Source organism: Dipodomys merriami, unplaced genomic scaffold, assembly GCF_024711535.1.
Source record: "Dipodomys merriami isolate MVZ:Mamm:240054 unplaced genomic scaffold, mDipMer1.0.p SCAF_14, whole genome shotgun sequence".
Classification (NCBI taxonomy): Eukaryota; Metazoa; Chordata; class Mammalia; order Rodentia; family Heteromyidae; genus Dipodomys; species Dipodomys merriami.
The window spans coordinates 3,067,448-3,085,351 of record NW_027202715.1 but is presented as its reverse complement, the minus strand read 5'-3'; the positions used below and the strand labels follow the sequence as shown (position 1 = coordinate 3,085,351).

Sequence of the window (17,904 nt, the reverse complement as noted above, 5' to 3'; positions counted from 1 at the left end):
ATGAGACTCCTATCTCCAATAAACCACCAGAAAACCGGAAGTGGCGCTGTAGCTCAAGTGGTAGAGCGCTCGCCTTGAGCTGAAGAGCTGAGGGACAGCGCCCAGGCCCAGAGTTCAAGCCCCACGACCGACAAAAAAAAAAAAAAAAGAAAAAAGAATGTTCCCTAAAAAAAGAGATTTGGGGGCTGAGAAGGTGGCTCAGTGGTAGAGTGCTTGCCTTACGTGCATGAGGCCCTGGGTTCAAGTCCTCAGCATCACATAAGCAGAAAAAGCCAGAAGTGGCACTATGGCTCAAGTGGTAGAGTGTTAGCCTTAAGCTGAAGAGCTGAGGGACAGTGCCAAGGCCCAGAGTTCAGGCCCTCACAACCGACCAAATTAAAAAGAAAATGAGATTCATGAAGTCACATTCCACATTTATTTCAAACTGAACTTTTTACTTTTTCCCCTACTGAATAAATGTTTTATGGAAGCTGGATATGGTGATGCTATTTGTAGCCCAGCTACTATGAAAGTAGGGATAGAAAGATCTCAAGTTGGAGTTCTGCTTGGGCAAAGTTAATAAGACTATCTCAGAAACAAAAAGTTAAAAAACAAAAGGCCTAGCCAGGTGCTGGTAGCTCATGCCTGTAATCCTAGTGCCTCAGGAGGCTGAGATCTGAGAATTGTGGCTCAAAGGCAATGTAGGCAGGAAAGTCTGTGAGACTCTTTTTTTTTTTTTTTTTGCCACTCCTGGGGCTTGAATTTGGGGCCTGGGCATTGTCCCTGAGCTTCTTTTGCACTCTACCACTTGAGCCACAGCACTACTTCTGGCTTTTTCTGCTTATACTGTACTGAGGAATTGAAGCCAAGGCTTCATTCATGCAGGCAAGCACTCTACCACTAAGCCACATTCCCACCCCTTCCCTGAGACTTTTATCTCCAATAATTACCAAAAAAGCTGAAGTGGGGCTCTGGCTCATATGGTAGAATGCTAATCTTGAGTAAAAGAAGCTCAGGAACAGTGCCCAGACCCTGAGTTCAAGTCCCAGGACCGGCAAAAACTAAATAAAACAAAAAATTCTCAAAATGGCTGAAGGCATGACTCAAGTGGCAGAGTACTTGTCTAGCATGAGTTAGGCCCAGGGCTCTATCACCAGTAGTTAAGGAGAAAAAAGTTGATACAGTCTGCTGAGAGAGGATGTGAGATGTTGAATGTGTGATAGTTCTTTCCATTTTTTTCTACAGCTGTTTTTCAGAGTGACAGATGACCGGGCCAAGCAGTCTGAACTGTACTTAGTAGGAATGATCTGCTACTATGGCAAACACTATTCTACATTCTTTTTTCAAACAAAGATCCGCAAATGGATGTATTTTGATGATGCTCATGTCAAGGAGGTAGGAATGCATCTTCAAGGTCTTCTTGAAGTGTTTGGTGATTGCAATGAAAGTTAGATGATTATTTGTCGTCAGTGTATTGTTTTCATAATTTTGAATAGTTATTCCATGCCATGTGTAAGGCATACTTTATGTCTTGTCTTTCCTAATAGATGTGTACTTCTTTGAGAATAAATGATATCCTCCATTATTTTGTTTCCTCACAGACATTCAACATTGTCCATTTATAATTGACTCAAATCCACCAAGTAACTCATTTAAAGTTTAGAATTTGAAATATTAGAATTATTAATAGATGATAATTTGACTCAAGACTGAGATAAAATTATCCTCCAATCTTATTTCCTTGAAGTGTTCTCTCAATTTTTTTTTTTTTTTTTTGGCCAGTCTGGGGCTTGAACTCAAGGCCTGTACACTGTCCCTGAGCTTCTTTTTGCTCAGCACCATTTCTGGCTTTTTCTGTTTATGGGGTACTGAGGATGGGGATACCCAAGGCTTCATGCATGTTTGGCAAACACTCCACCACTAAGCCACATTCCCAGCCCTCTCTCAAAGGTTTACATATTTTTGGCTTAGTGTAGAGGAAATAGGACCACACTGATACTTAAAGCAGGAAATTTAGTTGTATCTAATCCATAGACTCAGTGGATCAAGAGGTTTAGTTCATCTATATGAGTTAGAAAGCCCCTTTTGATAAAAGTAGAAGTACAAGGTGCAGACTCTTCCAGTCTATAAAATTTAAACAGTAGAATTCTCAAGTTGTATAGCAACAGCCTTAAGCTAAGAGATAGCACCCCTCATGGCACCAAAAGCAAACAAAGTAGTTTTGTTTTTTTTTTTTATCAAATTCTCTCATTTCCCCCCTACTCACCCTTTTGTTTTTCTTTATTATTATAATTTGGGGCAACTTACATAAACTATTTGATCATTAATTTTTTCTTTTTTTTGGGGGGGGCTTTAACTCTGGGCCTGGGCGCTGTCCCTGCGCTCTTCAGCTCGAGGCGAGCACTCTACTGCTTGAGCCACAGCACCACTTCTGGTTTTCAATGGCTTATTGCCTGGGCTGGCTTTGAACCTCAATTCTCAGATTTCAGCCTCCTGAGTAGTTAGGATTACAAGGGTGAGCCACTGGACCTGGCTCATTACTAGTAGTAGTAGTAGTAGTAGTTGTTGTTGTTTTTAAGAAATATAAAGTATTAAATAAGAATTTTATGTGTAAATTATATGTGCTTCAATTAAAATACTGATACAGCAACACAGTTATAAATTTACTGCTATCTGTTATGAACAAAGCAACATGCTAGTTGTCCAGTTGGCAGAACACAACTCACATCTAAGCATGTGCCTGTTTCAAGCTTAAGATGAGATGAGTCTGGGGATTTGGTTGTATTGTTTCCATGGCTGTTCTGTTAGTCTTTTTTGCTGTGATAGCACAGCTGACTCTATCACAGGGATAAGGGATAGAGGTCCAGCTGTCTATTCTAAGCAGTTTGACATTTTGTGTCCTGTCAAGTGTGAACTCTCAGGCTGAATGTCATAATTTATTCTGAGGTAGTCTGAGATAGTTCCTCACTGCTTTTCAGCTGCATAAAATTTTAAATGAGGTTTTTAAAATCTGATATCTATTCAAAAAAATTGGTTACTAGTGATCTGAAGCCTTCTCACATAGAAGAGTTTTTATGCTTTTTAATTTATTTTTTTATTCACCTTTGAGAGTTTTTATTTTTTTCAAATTTTTTTTTTGGGGGGGGGGCAGTTCTGGGGCTTGAACTCTGGGCCTAGGCGCTGTCCCTGAGCTTTAGTGCTCAAGGCTAGCATTCTACCACTTGAGCTATAGCTCCACTTCTGGCTTTTTGTGGTTAATTAGAAATAAGAGTCTCTTGAAAATGACGCTTTGGCTTGAAGTGGTAAAATATTAGCCTTGAGCTTAAGAGCTCAGGGACAGAGCCCAAACCAGAGTTCAAGCTCCACAACCAAAAAATAAAAGAAAGAAAGAAAGAAAGAAATACGAGTCTCACAGTTTTCTGCCTGGGCTGGCTTTGAACTACAATCCTTAGATTTGCAGCCTCCTAAATAGCTAAACTTATAGTTTTAAGCCATCAGTGCCCAGTTGAGTGCTTTTATTTATTTTTTTTGTTGGTCGTGGGGCTTGAACTCTGGGCTTGGACGCCATCCCTCAGCTCTTCAGTGCAAGGCGAGCACTCTAGTGCTTGAGCTACAGCACCACTTCCAGTTTTCTAGTGGTTTATTGGAGATAAGAGTCTCATGGACTTTCCTGCCCGGGCTGGCTTTGAACCTCAATCCTCAGATCTCAGCCTTCTGAGTAGCTAGGGTTATAGGCGTGAGCCACCGATGCCCAGCTGACACAAGCAATCTTATTCATCCTTTCTTTTACAGGGCTTTAGTGGTTTCGTAAAGGATTCGGCAGAAAAAGGTTTAACAACAACAAAAATTCATAGAGATTTGAGATACCTTTATTTATTTGTATGTTTGTTTGTTTGGTTGGTTGGTTGTGGGGCTTGAGCTCTGGGCCTCAGCTCTTCAGATCAGGGCAAGAGCTCTACCACTTGAGCCACAGCACCACAGGCTTTGAACTGTAATACTTAGATCTCAGTCTCCTGAATAGTTAGGATTACAAACATGAGCCACAGGCGCCCGGCTCTTACATCATCATCATCATCATCATCATCATTGTTATTACTGCCATTTCTTTTCAGAATAAAACAGGCATAGTGTCACACATTTGTAATCTCAGCTACTTGGAAGACAGAGGCAGGAGGAAAGTGTTCAAAGTCAGCAAGTCCCTCTGTTGTTTCTGTCATCTCTTTCTGTTGTAACTATCCTTTCTGTCTGTGTCTGTGTCTCTGTCTCATTCTCTCTACTGGTACTAGAGCTTGATCTCAGATGCTTATGCTCCCACTGTTTTTCTTGCTCATAGTTCATGCTACCATTTGAACTATGCCACCAGTATGACATTTTGCTGGTTAATTGGAGATAGAGTCTCATAGGCTTTTCTGCCAGGGCTGGCTTTGAACTACTATCCTCCAAGTCTTAGCCTGAGTAGCTAGGATTACAACCACAAGCAATCAGCACCCAACTGCAAGACTGTATCCTGAAAACCAGCCAAACAAAAAGAGTTAGAGTAATACTCAAGTGGTGGAGAACTTGGCTAGCATGTGAGAGACCATGGGTTCAATCCTCATGAGAGAAAGAGAGTGCCAGAGAGACAGAGACAGAGACACATGGTCAGAGACAGATAATGAGAGAGAGAAAGAGAGGAAAGAAGATTATTATTTTATTTTTATTCTTTTGGTATATTTCCTGGGCTTGAAACTCAAGGCCTGGATGCTATCTCTTGAGTGATTTTTGCTCAAGGCTAGCTCTCTATCACTTGAACCACAGCTACACCTCTGGCTTTTTGGTAGTTAATTGGGCTTTTCTATTTGTTGATTTTGAATCGTGATCATCAGATCTCAGCCTCCTGAGTAGCTAGGATTATAGGAGTGAGCTACTGGCGTCTGGCTGAAGATACATTTTGAATTACGGATATGAAGTATAATTAATGATTGTGTTCTTCTGGTTGTTCTGGTTCAGATTGGGCCCAAATGGAAGGATGTGGTAACCAAATGCATCAAAGGGCACTATCAGCCCTTACTGTTGCTTTATGCAGATCCCCAGGGCACCCCAGTGTCTACCCAGGACCTGCCATCCCAATCCCAGTTCCAGTCATACAGCAGGACATGCTATGACAGTGAAGATTCAGGTGAGTAGCCTAGCCCTTTACTGCTCCTTGCTCCCTACTCCACTTTATCAGTGAGGTGGGATTCATGTACCCTACCTTTCATTAAACCTAAGATTCGTTAGGCGTAAGAATTACCAATTAGTGCCAAAGCCAAACTTGTGTCAGACTTTGTTTCCTTTAGCCTCAAGGGTATGTTACATAAATTAGTTGGCTCCAACTCAAATTAAGGAAGAAATTACACTTATTTATACTGAAATACTAAGTTTGTAAGAACTAGTATTTAGCCCTCTAAAAATCTAAAGAAGACTGATTCTTATTAGGAGTTTAACAGTGGCTTATGTAAATTGTCAAGATAAAATAAATTGAGTCACTAACTACAAAGCCAATCCTTTTTTTGGAGGTTGAGACAGTTTTGTTTTAAAATTCCAAACGCAGTAGTGATTTTCCTTATCATATAAATCACTTGTTCACTTCTAAGTCAATTATTTGGGTCAAAATAATATTTCCTATAAAAATAGTTTCCATTATGATGACTGAACTCTCTCAAGCTAGTCCACAGAGGCTCATAATGAATAAATTTTGGCTTAGTTTCTGAAAAGGATGAAGAAGAAATGTACTTTTACTCTACTGAATCTAGAGCAGATCTTTAGTCCATTTTTGAAGGAGAAGACACTTGTCTTTAGTCTTCCTCCCTCCCTTTTGCACCTCCCTCTTTCTTGGCCCTTGCCACTTTCTTCCTACTTTTATACCCCACCCAGACCGGCTCTACTTCTCCCTTCAAATACCCATTTGTTTTGTTGTGTTTATCTCAGCTAAGTGTTCAGAAGAAATCCTTCCATTGAATTAACTACACATTAAATAAAAGCCCCATAATTTCTCAGAGATATTAAAATGCATATAAAAATGTCAGTTTTTTAAAAAAGTGACATTCATGAGAGTGTAAGATACAGATTATGGGATGGGTGAAGAACTGGTATGCATAACAAGTTGGCCTGGGGCTTTCCCTCTAAATAGATTTTGCTTCTCACAACTTTTTCATTTCTTCCACGTACCCCCACTACCTCAACAGATTTTCTAAAAATCCCCACAGTTTTTCACAGTGGCAGGATTTCTGTAAGATAAGGCAGAGGTGGTTGTAATTGTGTGTTTGGATTACCTGAAGTTGGATATTGGGAAGAATGGCTCTGTGGCGTCTTCTTCTCAGGCTTCCTTCTAGGAAGTTCTTACTTATGGATCTTTGTGCATCTATCTCTTTTCTTCTTTTTCACTGTTCTTTTATTTCCTCACTTTTGCATATGTGTTTCCTCCTTCCCTTAGGGAGGGAGCCCTCCATCTCAAGTGACACTCGAACAGATTCTTCAACGGAGAGTTATCTCTACAAACACTCCCACCATGAGTCTGTGGTCAGTCACTTCTCTTCTGATTCTCAGGGGACAGTCATCTGTAATGTGGAGAATGATTCCATGTCCCAGAGCAGTCGAGACACAGGTAGGGACTTAAACAGAGGACCATGCTTGCCTAATTTAATTCCTATATAGAAGGTCTCCCAAGGAAAGGAAATTAGGGCAAGTCTGAAATGTTTGTCATGCACGATAGAAAGGCACAGAATGTAGGTAATTGAGTGGGAGACAAGGACAAAATGCAGTTCCATTGGACACTGTCAACAATCATACATTAGGAAAGACCACTGTAATGATTATCAGTATAATTATTTTAAAGTCTGCTTTCTCTTCTCTTCCTTTTGATCCTCATCCTTTTCACAGTGTCCTTATTAAGCCTTTTTGACGTTTTCTTATATTTTATATCTCATCATATTTTTATAACAGATTTTCGTTCTGAGAGAAGGACTTTGAGAATGTGTGTGTGTGTGTGTGTGTTTATGAGTGTATGGGTGGGTGGGTGGGTGGGCACACATACTCATCTTTCTAGGCCTTTGAAGGATAGAGAAGCAAAATAAGGAAAAATAGTTTTATCATTGTGAACTTCAACAGGAAACTTCTTAAATTGTTTTGCTAATATGTAGCAGAGTATCCTGTGTGAGTGGAAGAAATCAGTACATAACATAAAGGAAGAACAGTAAGTGACTGCTGAGATGCAGAGTAACATTATGGGTACTAGAACATTGAAAGCATGGAATATTGGAATAATGCTTATATTCTGAAGGTCTTTGTAAATTAGTGAGTCCCTAGCTTCCAATTGCTGGATTATATTCTGTGCCTTTTGTTTTTTAAATTGAGATTTCAAACATTTCTTTTTTTTTGGGGGGGGTCTGGTCGTGGGGCCTGAACTCTGAGCCTGGGCAGTGCCCCTCAGCTCTTCAGCTCAAGGCTAGTGCTACCACTTGAGCCACAGCATCACTTCTGGCTTTTTTCTTTTTGCTTATGTGGTGCTGAGGAATTGAACCCAGGACCTTATGCATGTAAGGCAAGCACTCTACCACTGAGCTAGCTACATTCCCAGCCCTGAAAATTTTAAACATTTCTAAGTATACAGAGTAATGTAACTATCACCTAGGTTCAATAATTATAGTTCACAGCCAGTCTAGCTGTACTTTTACATACTTCACCATTCCTGAATTTTTTTTTTTTTTTTTTTTTTTTTTTTTTTTGTCGGTCGTGGGGCTTGAACTCTGGGCCTGGGCGCTGTCCCTCAGCTCTTCAGCTCAAGGCGAGCGCTCTACCACTTGAGCTACAGCGCCACTTCCGGTTTTCTGGTGGTTTATTGGAGATAGGAGTCTCACGGTTTCTCCTGCCCGGGCTGGCTTTGAACCGCGATCCTCAGATCTCAGCCTCCTGAGTAGCTAGGATTACAGGCGTGAGCCACCAGCGCCCGGCTTCCTGAATTATTTTTAAGTAAGCCCAAGACAAATATTTTAATATGAAATGCTAAAACATAAGAAGTCAGTTTTTTGAAATCACTTAAAAACAGTGCTAGAGATATATAACTCAGTAGAATAGTACTTGCAGAAGATTGTACAAGTATCTATTCAATTCTTAGCACTGGAAAAAATAAAGTAATAATACCTTTAAGTCACAAGACAACAAGTGTTCAGGTATTAACGTATCGTATCATATTTTTAATAGTTTGTATTTCACTTAAAATCCAAATGAAATCTACATATTGTGATGGGTTGGTAAGTTGTTTAAGGTTATTTAAGTGGTAATTTTTGAAACGAGGCCTTCTTATTTATTTTATACTGGCCTTGAACTTTTGATCCTTTTACTCCAGCCTTTCAAGTGCTAGGGTTACAGGTATATATCAACATGCCTGGGATTTTTTTTTCCCCCTTCCAAGGATCTTTCTATGTTGCTCTGAGCTCAAGTGACCCTTCCATCTAAGCCTCAAGTTCTAGGACTACAGGCTTGTGCTACCATGCTCAGTTAGGTACTTTTGATGCACAGATTTTTTTTCCCTTTATAATTTATTGTTGAAGGACTAGTTTTTCCTCTGGAATTTCCTTTTATATTTTTTATTTTTTGGTCAGTCCTGGGGCTTGAACTCAGGGCCTGGGCACTGTCCCTGAGCTGCTTTTGCTCAAGGTTAGCATCCTACCACTTAAGCCACAGCACCACTTCCAGCCTTTTCTGTTTATGTGGTACTGAGTAATCAAACCCAGGGCTTCCTGCATGCTGGGAAAGCACTCTACCACCAAGCCACATTCCCAGCCCATAGATTTTCCAAATTCTGAAAATGCTAGTTGCATCCATGAATGTGCCAATAACATCTTCCTTTGTTCTCTATCTCTTATAAAATGGTTACTGAACCTAGACATTTGGTCAGATTCATTAATATTTGATTAGTTTTGAGCACTACTACATGGATGGTGTTAAAATGAATGGTGTTTGTTTGTTTGTTTGTTTTTTGTGGGTGGTGGGCATGAACTCCAGGCCTGGGTTCTGTCCCTGAGCTCTTCAGCTCAAGCCTGGCACTCTACCACTTGAGCCACAGTGCCACTTCCAGCTTTTTCTGCTTAAGTGGTGTCAAGGAATCAAACCCAGGGCCTCATGCATGCAATGCAAGCACTCTACTACTGGGCCACCTTCCCAGCCTTGTTTTTGTTTTTAACTTCTTTAAAACTTAATTTAAATAGTTGTACAAAAATTTAAATATAGAATAAGAAAGTTGCAAGATATAGTTATTGTTTATTCTCCAACAAGATTCTTCTAATGTTAGTATATTATGTAATCAATCATAAAGATGGGAGTTTAAAAAAATATTTATGATGATGATTATTATTGATGGTGTTCTTAAGACCACATTTCTAAAACTAAGAACCGGGGGAAGCCACACTAATGATCAACTAGGTGTATTTTCTAGGAGACTCAGATTTATATTAAGGCCATGTGTGTGGCATGCTCATTGATTTAACATTGGTAACATTTAGTTGCACCAAGTGATTTCTTCTATTCATAAATCTTATGGGCCCAAACATAGCAAAGGAACAGATAAAAACAATAAAAGATTGCATGGAAACAACTGGTTGAAAATAAGTATCCCTATCACTACATTGCTGATACCTGAATATGTACAAGGATTTTCCTATGCTAACATATAAAATTAATTTGTGTTAGCTCTCAGTATATTTTCGAACCTAGAGGCTTTCCCTTAAGCCTGTCTTCAAACTTAATTAATCTCTGGCTTCCAGTACCTTGGTGGACTATTCTCTAGAATCTGACCTTTTCTGTGTGATAAATCATACTCCTGCATTTTCATACCATGTGCTTGAAGCAGGGAAAACTACATTAAATAGCTTAGCGCTAGGCTTTCCAGTTTTTACTGGTGAGAAGTAGAATCTCTGGGTGAAGCATAGAATGGGGTTAAGAATGAGAATCAATGTTAAAATGTCCTTTTTTTTTTTTTTGTCGGTCATGGGGCCTGAACTCTGGGCCTGGGTACTGTCCCTCTGCTCTTCATCTCAAGGCTAGTGCTCTACCACTTGAGCGACAGTGCCACTTCCAACTTTTCCTGCTTATGTGGTGCTGAGGAATTGAACCCAGGGTCTCATGCATGTGAGGCAAGCACTCTACCACCGAGCTACCTTCTCAGCCTATGAAATGACCTTTTAAGTAATCCACATTTAAGGAAGATTTAGAACTGGATCTTTTTTTTCCAGTTATGGGGCTTGAACTCTGGGGCTGGGCACTGTCCCTCAGCTCTTCAGCTCAAGGCAAGCATTCTACCACTTGAGCCACAGCGCCACTTCCAGCTTTTTCTGCTTATGGTGCTGATGAATTGAACCCAGGGCCTCATGCATGTGAGGCAAGCACTCTACCACTGAGCCACCTTCCCAGCCCCTATATGATTTTTAAAACTTTTACTTTTAAAAACTTACCAGGAGCTGGCAGTGTAGCTCAGTGGTACAGTGCCTCCAGGACCCTGGGTTCGGTCTGCAATATTACAAAAACAAAAAATTACCATTGTGTCCTTAGTTCTTCTGGATTACTGGGAAAGATTGTGAGACTAATAATTGCTCAGGGGACATTTGAATTTAGAAGCTCACATTAAATACTTTATCTACTGAGAGATTCTTTTTTGGTGGGAGATGGGGGTTGGTCATGGGGCTTGAACCCCCCCTGGGCGCTGTCCCTCAGCTATTCAGTTCAGAGCTAGCACTCTACCACTTGAACCACAGCGCCACTTCCGGTTTTCTGGTGGTTTATTGGAGATAAGAGTCTCATGGACTTTGCTGCCTGGGCTGGCTTTGAACCGTGATTCTCAGGTCTGAGCCTCCTGATTACAGGTGCACCTGGCCTGAGAGATTCTTAAATACAGATTCTGATCTATGGATGCAGTAAATTTGTGGCTCTACTATAAATTCCAAAGGAAGACTAGGTTTTGAAGAGGATGCAGCTAAGTCTCAGATACCAGCTTATCTATTTCCTTGTTCTTCCAGGACACTTAACTGATAGTGAATGTAACCAGAAACACACATCCAAGAAAGGGTCCCTGATAGAGCGCAAGAGGAGCTCTGGCCGTGTTAGGAGGAAGGGCGATGAGCCCCAGGCCTCAGGGTACCATAGTGAAGGTAATCTCTCTGCATTGCTCCTCTTTACCAAACTTGTACCATACTCCAAATTGTTATTATCTCCCTTTAGCTCAAAGGGCTTTTTTCCTTGCTTTCTAGATGTTGGGCTATGGGTATTTGTGATCACTTTTAACATCTATATTTGTTTTATTCTTTGATTTTTCAGGAGAAACACTAAAAGAGAAGCAGGTTCCTAGGAATGCCTCCAAACCATCCAGCAGCACCAACAGGCTAAGGGATTTTAAGGAGACAGTCAGCAATATGATCCATAACAGACCATCCCTGTCTTCTCAGACCAATGTAGGATCTCTCTGTGGGGGAAAGGGAGGAGACCAGGCTGACAAAAAAACTTCTAGAAACCTGCCTTTACATTCTCGTGACTGGGAAGTGGAGAGTACCAGCAGTGAATCCAAATCAAGTTCTTCCAGCAAGTATCGCCCAACGTGGAGACCAAAACGAGAGTCTCTGAATATTGACAGTATTTTCAGTAAGGACAAAAGGAAGCATTGTGGTTATACACAGCTTAGTCCCTTTTCTGAAGATTCAGGTGAGGAGATAATCAGGGAAAACACAGTTATTTGTATGTATTCTGGTAGACCTGGAAAGGAGTATTTTCACTCTGTTATCAAAGTAAATAAATGTCTGGATGGTAGAGTGATTAGTTAGATCTTTATTTAGGCCAATGTTAAATCTATCTTGTCCTCTTATCTGGATAGCTAAAGAATTTACACCAGATGAACTAAGGAAGCCACCTGCTTACAACATTAAAGCTGGTAGATCAAGCTTCCAGCACAAACCCTGGGGTCAAGCATGGCCAGGCTCTCACCTTTTAGATCAACATCCACGCTTAATCCAGAGAATGGAATCTGGCTATGAAAGCAGTGAGAGGAACAGCAGCAGCCCTGTCAGCCTGGATGTAGCACTACCAGAGAGTTCAAACATCTGCAGGTATTGTTTTATCTTTGAATAGAGGCATTGTCCCGTGCAGCAAAGTGAGTTATTTCTTTGGAGCTCTCAACTATGGCTTAGACAGTAGATGGGCTTCAGCCCCATCTGTTCATACACGTTCCCAACTTTTGTATCAGCAGCACTTTCTGCTGAAAGGAAGATTCAAGGCACTTGAGAAAGGAAAAAGTTAAGTAGAAAGTAATTGTTTAGTGCTCAGCAGTACGTACAGAGAAGATAAACCATAGCTCTTTGATGAAGGGTAATGTGCAAACTAGTGAAATGTTTCACATTCTTCAGGTATGTAGGATGAACAAATCAAGAGATCTAATATATAATGTGAGGAATATTGGGATTAAAATTATACTATTATGAAATTGATGTTAAATGAAATTTTAGCTGCTTTTCTTACAAAATGTACAAGAGTAGCTGAGATGATAGATGTTAATTTTGCTTTACTTATAGTATTTTTATTATCTATATTTTTACTATCTATCATACTTATAGTATTTTTTTACTATCTATATTTTTACTATACATCATGATATACCTGTCTAATTTATTTTGTTTGATGTTACTGGAATTTGAATTTAACCTTGCACTAGCTTGGCAGGCATTCTACCACTTAAGCCAAGCCCCAGTCCTTTTTTGCTTATTTTTATATAAACTCTTGCCTTTTTACTGGGGCTGGCTTTGGCCTTGATCCTCCTTTCTAAAACTTTGTGTAGGTAGAGTCATACTACCATGTGAGGCTTAGTAAAAATGTATTTTAAAAAATTATACTAGCAGGACGCCAGTGGCTCACGCCTGTAATCCTAGCTACTCAGGAGGCTGAGATCTGAGGATCATGGTTCAAAGCAAGCCCGAGCAGGAAAAGTTTGTGAGACACTTATCTCCTATAAACCACTCAGAAAATCAGAAGTGGTGCTGTGGCTCAAGTGGTAGAGTGCTTGCCTTGAGCTGAAGAGCTGAGGGATAGCACCGAATATATATATATATATATATATATATATATATATATATATATATATATATATATATATATATTAGTTTTCAAGGAAAGAATGAATTAGTGAATCAAATTTGTAATCTTAAAATCAGAGAAGAAACCCAAATGTTACTTATTCTTGCCTTCTATTTGGAGGTAGTTTTTGTTTTGCTTTGAATCATTGAAGAGTTTGTATTGTATGAACCAATGATATTCATAATTCCATAAGAAAATGATGACAGTTTAATAGAGCTCATTATTCCTTTCCAAAGATGTATTTGCTTCAGATCTCCATATATTGTTTTTAATTGGTTTGTCACAGAGGTAATTTTCCTACATTATATTGCCTCGAAAGGCATAATTATATCTTCTGAAAGGATAATATATCCTCTTTCTTCCCTGATGTTCTTCCCTGGATATAGGACCCTGTTTAGTTTTACTCATGAGAAGATGCAACAAATATTTTGCAAGATGGACAGGGGAAATAGCTCAGTAGGTTCCTTACTTTCCTACCATGTATAAGGCTTTAAGTTTGATCCCTAGCACCAGAAAAAAAAATAATAAGAACAAGGAAAAGAATACAATGAAAATAATACAGTCATTATTCATGTAATAAATTTTAATGTCTACTACATACCATAAACTATGTTGTATTTATAAGATGTGAATGAGGTAGCATAAGATAGGGAAATCAGTGACTATTTCAATTTTCCAATAGTTTAGCAGAGGCACTTAAAAAAAAATTACAGTGGGTCTTGCTAGTTGCTCAGGTTGGCCTCAAACAATCCTCCTGCCTTAGCCTCCTGAGTAGCTAGGACTGTAGTTGAACATCAGGACACCCAGATCCCAGAAGCTTTAATTGTATTAGTTTGATGCTTTCTGGAGGATATGCTAGAAACCACCTTTCCAGTGCTTTTATGAGACTCTGTTTTCTCTTTTGAAGGGATGTATGTGCTAAGAAATCAGCTGGGTTTGTCCCTTCTTGGCGTCATATCCCAAAGTCTCACAGTAGCAGCATCCTGGAGGTAGATTCCACAGCATCCATGAGTGGCTGGACAAAGACACAACCCCTTTCAGGTAAGTAGAAGGACACTGGATTTGAGAGACTGGATTGTATCACCAGTTCTAATTGAGGAATAACCTTATCCTGAGTACATTTATAATTAGAGGCCAGTTGCAGTTTGGGTATTCTATCAACATATAAATGTAGAGGCATTTCAGCTGCTCTGTTTTTGGATTTCCTGATTTTTTGTTTTCTATCACAGCTTGCCTATGTGTTTTTATCTTGGATAGGACCCCGTGGGAACAAGAAGGAGCAGAAATATGATGAATGTTGATTTTTTAAAAACAGCTCCATTCCTAAGAAGAATAAGTTTTAGGGCTTTCCTTGGTATAGAGGCAGCCTGTAGAGAAATAAAGTTCTTATTGATTAATGCTATAAATTGAGATGTAAAAGGGGGATGGACATGCAGGCTGTGGACAAAACTGGGAAATAAGTAATTCAAAGTTAACCTTTACCCCTGCTTTTATTCTAATGTAATTTCCAATTGTCTTGATAGTTAATTAAAATTCTTAGAAGAAGGGTGTATCAAAAGGTCTGAACACCTTTTAGGTATGCTGCCATCTGCTGGAGAAGAGCAATGCCTGCTTTAAGCAGGCTCCCTCCTTCCCTCCCTCCCTCTTTATGGGTCATAGGCCTGAGCTTTTCTGTTCAAGACTAGTACTCTACTACTTTGAGCCACAGTTCTTCCATTTTTTCTGGTGGTTAATTGGAGATAAGAGTCTCACAGACTTTCCTGAAGGCTTTGAACTACAATCCTCAGATCTCAGCCTCCTGAGTATTACAAGCATAAGCTACCAGCACCTAGATGGCAGGTAACTTTCTAATATTGGGTTAGAGTAAGTTAAAGTTAGAGACTAGTGTAAGAAATTCATTTTTTCCCAGTGACATTATACATTTGGCTTATTTGTCACATTTTAATTTATGTCATGTTCAGTAATACTACTTAAAAAATTACAACTTGTGTTCATATATATGTCTATTATACCTTATCTTCTATTTAGAGTGCTAGTACTATTCTAATATTATACTGCAACTTGTGATTTCCCTATTAGTCCTCAATTCTGGACCATCTAGACAGAATCCACCAATAGGATTCTACAATTGGTACAAGATACTTAAAAAAGAGTTATAACAAAATACTCCATACACCATGTTGCCTCACCATTCTCTTATATAACAACCCTTATATACTTTACAATTTGATATAATCATTTTATTAAAACACAGAACAAAAATTTTTATACAATGACTGATTAGTATTTTTTAAAAGTACAAAAATAAGTCAAGCTTAGCATAACTTGCCCTTTACCTCCTATAATTTAAAGAAACAATGTTACCATTATGGTATGTATTTTTCTACCTCTTTTTCTATGCTTTTACAAATATACAGGTACATTTAAGTATATACATAATGGCCAGTACTATTTTTACAATATAAAATGAAATCATACTATGTATACTATTATCCCATAAAATTTTCACTTAATTTCTCATGAAGAGCACACTAATTCTTTTTTTTTTTTTTTTTTTTTTTTTGTCAATTGTGGGGCTTGAACTCTGAGCTTGGCACTGTCCCTGCGCTCTTCAGCTCAAGGTGAGTACTCTACCTCTTGAACCACAGCACCACTTCCAGTTTTCTAGTGGTTTATTGGAGATCAGAGTCTCACAGACTTTTCTGCCTGGGCTTGCTTTGAACCATGATCCTCAAATCTCAGCCTCCTGAGTAGCTAGGATTACAGGCATGAGCCACCGGTGCCAGGCACAGCACACGAATTCTATTAGACCCATCTATGAACATTTCAAAGTGAATTTTTACTACTATGGGTAGATGTTTTACTTACTTACTAAGGAGATGATAGAAATTAAGGGTGAGAAAATGGCCTGCCTGAAGCTACCAGTGAGCCAGTGGCAATACCTGGAAGAGACTGATGGTTGAATGAATTTGCCCTACTTGACTTGACATCAGTTCTACCCTTCGCCTTCTGTGATATCTTTTTGTCTTTCAATTTTCTCATTTCCTAAAATGTGAATAATATCTACCTTATCAGTTACAAGAATTAAACCATGCTGGCTGATGGTGGCTCACGCCTATTATCCTAGCTACTCAGGAGGCTGAGGTCTGACAATCACAGTTCAAAGCCAGCACAGGCAGGAATGTCTGTGAGACTCTTATCTCCAATAAACCACTGGAAAACTGGAAGTGGAGCTGTGGCTCAAGTGGTAGAGCACTAGCTTTGAGCTGAAGAGCCGAGGGACCAGGCCCAGAGTTCAAGCCCCATGACTCCCCCCTCCCCACAAAAACCCCAACTGTTTCTGATACATGCTTAGCAAGTGTTAGGTATTATGTTGTTACTGTTGTCATGAAGCATCCAAAAATATTTTTTATTGTTGTTGTTATTCATGGCCCAGATTCCACCTTAAATCTGATTTGGAAAACACTATTCGAAACATGAACTTCAAGTTAAATTCGAGAATTTTTAAGGAAAAATGCATAGTGACCTTAAATTCTGCAGATGCTTCATCTGAATTATAGAAATGTAAATTTATCTTCTTTCTTGTTTTCCCAGGTGGAGAGATACCTTCTAAAACTGAACTAGATGAACTACAGGAAGAGGTGGCCAGGAGGGCTCAAGAACAGGAACTTCGAAGAAAACGGGAAAAGGAGCTAGAGGCTGCTAAAGGGTTTAATCCTCATCCCAGCCGTTTCATGGACTTGGATGAACTGCAAAATCAGGGTAATTGTGAGAATTAGGTTGAGGGTAATGGGACAGAGAGAACAGGTAGGAGAAAAGATTCAATCTTGCAAATTTCATGTCTTCCCTTATACAAAATTATATTTTATTCTAATTTAACCATTTATTGAAAGCTAAAGTAGATGACAAGCCTACTGATTGTGACTAGGCACTGATTTGGGGTACTTTTATTCAGTCTTAAATTGAAGATAGTGTATTATTCATGAAAAATGTTTTCCATAAACATCTGTAGAAACAGCTGATAAGAGCAGCAAGGGAGCCCCACTTGCAGTGAAGGGAATTCACCATGTCAGGGAAGAGGATTTGATAAACAGAGGTTGAGGACATTAAAGCCTCAGCTTTATTTATTTATTATTTTTTGTTTGTTATAGGGCTTGAACTAAGGGCCTACGCACTGTCTCTGAGCTTCTTTGCTCAAGGCTAGCACTGTACCACTTTGAGCCACAGCACCACTTCCTGTTTTTGAGTGGTTAATGGGAGATAAGAGTCTTAAGGGACTTTTCTGACCAGGCTGGTGGCTTTGAATCTAGAGCCTCAGATCTCAACCTCCTGAGTAGCTAGGATTACAGGTGTGAGCCACCAGTGCCCAAAAGTCAGCTTTATTTATATTTGTTTATCTTTTTAAATGCATTACTATGGATTAAACAAAGCATTCTACCATTGTGCTACATTCAGAGTCTTCAGATATAACAAATCATGTTAAAGTGGTATAAAAGATAGAGGAGTCAGTGCTGTTTGGGTAGTTGCCTTCTCTTGGATATTTTTCTCTTCTTATATAGGTATTTAAAGTAGTTTTCTTCTCTGAATAGTAGTCCTTTTGGGGGCAGCTTTTCTCCTCTAATCCTGCTGTCTTTTTTTCTCCTATTCGTCCCTCTACCTCCTTTTTTTGTTGTGCTGAGGACTGAACCAAGGTCCTCAAATATGTCAGGCAGCCATTCTACCACTAACCTTCATCCCTAGTCCTCTTACTGTTTTGTTTTGTTTTTGTTTTTTTGTTTTTTGGGTCCGGTCATG

The 17,904-nt window shown here is 39.4% G+C and overlaps 1 protein-coding gene across 6 annotated transcripts in view; it reads left to right on the top strand.

The window, feature by feature from the left end:
* The window catches only part of Usp54 (ubiquitin specific peptidase 54), a 125,675-nt gene that overhangs the window by 88,294 nt on the left and 19,477 nt on the right, over positions 1-17,904 (top strand). For 5 of the 6 annotated variants that reach the window (XM_070020565.1, XM_070020563.1, XM_070020562.1 and 2 more), the window contains exons 9-16: positions 1,225-1,374; positions 4,969-5,137; positions 6,434-6,604; positions 11,010-11,141; positions 11,308-11,688; positions 11,858-12,089; positions 14,018-14,151; positions 16,705-16,872. In XM_070020565.1, the coding sequence (XP_069876666.1) occupies positions 1,225-1,374; positions 4,969-5,137; positions 6,434-6,604; positions 11,010-11,141; positions 11,308-11,688; positions 11,858-12,089; positions 14,018-14,151; positions 16,705-16,872 (1,537 nt within the window). The remainder of the gene's footprint in view (positions 1-1,224; positions 1,375-4,968; positions 5,138-6,433; positions 6,605-11,009; positions 11,142-11,307; positions 11,689-11,857; positions 12,090-14,017; positions 14,152-16,704; positions 16,873-17,904) is intronic. The other variant, XM_070020564.1, reaches the window with a different exon arrangement.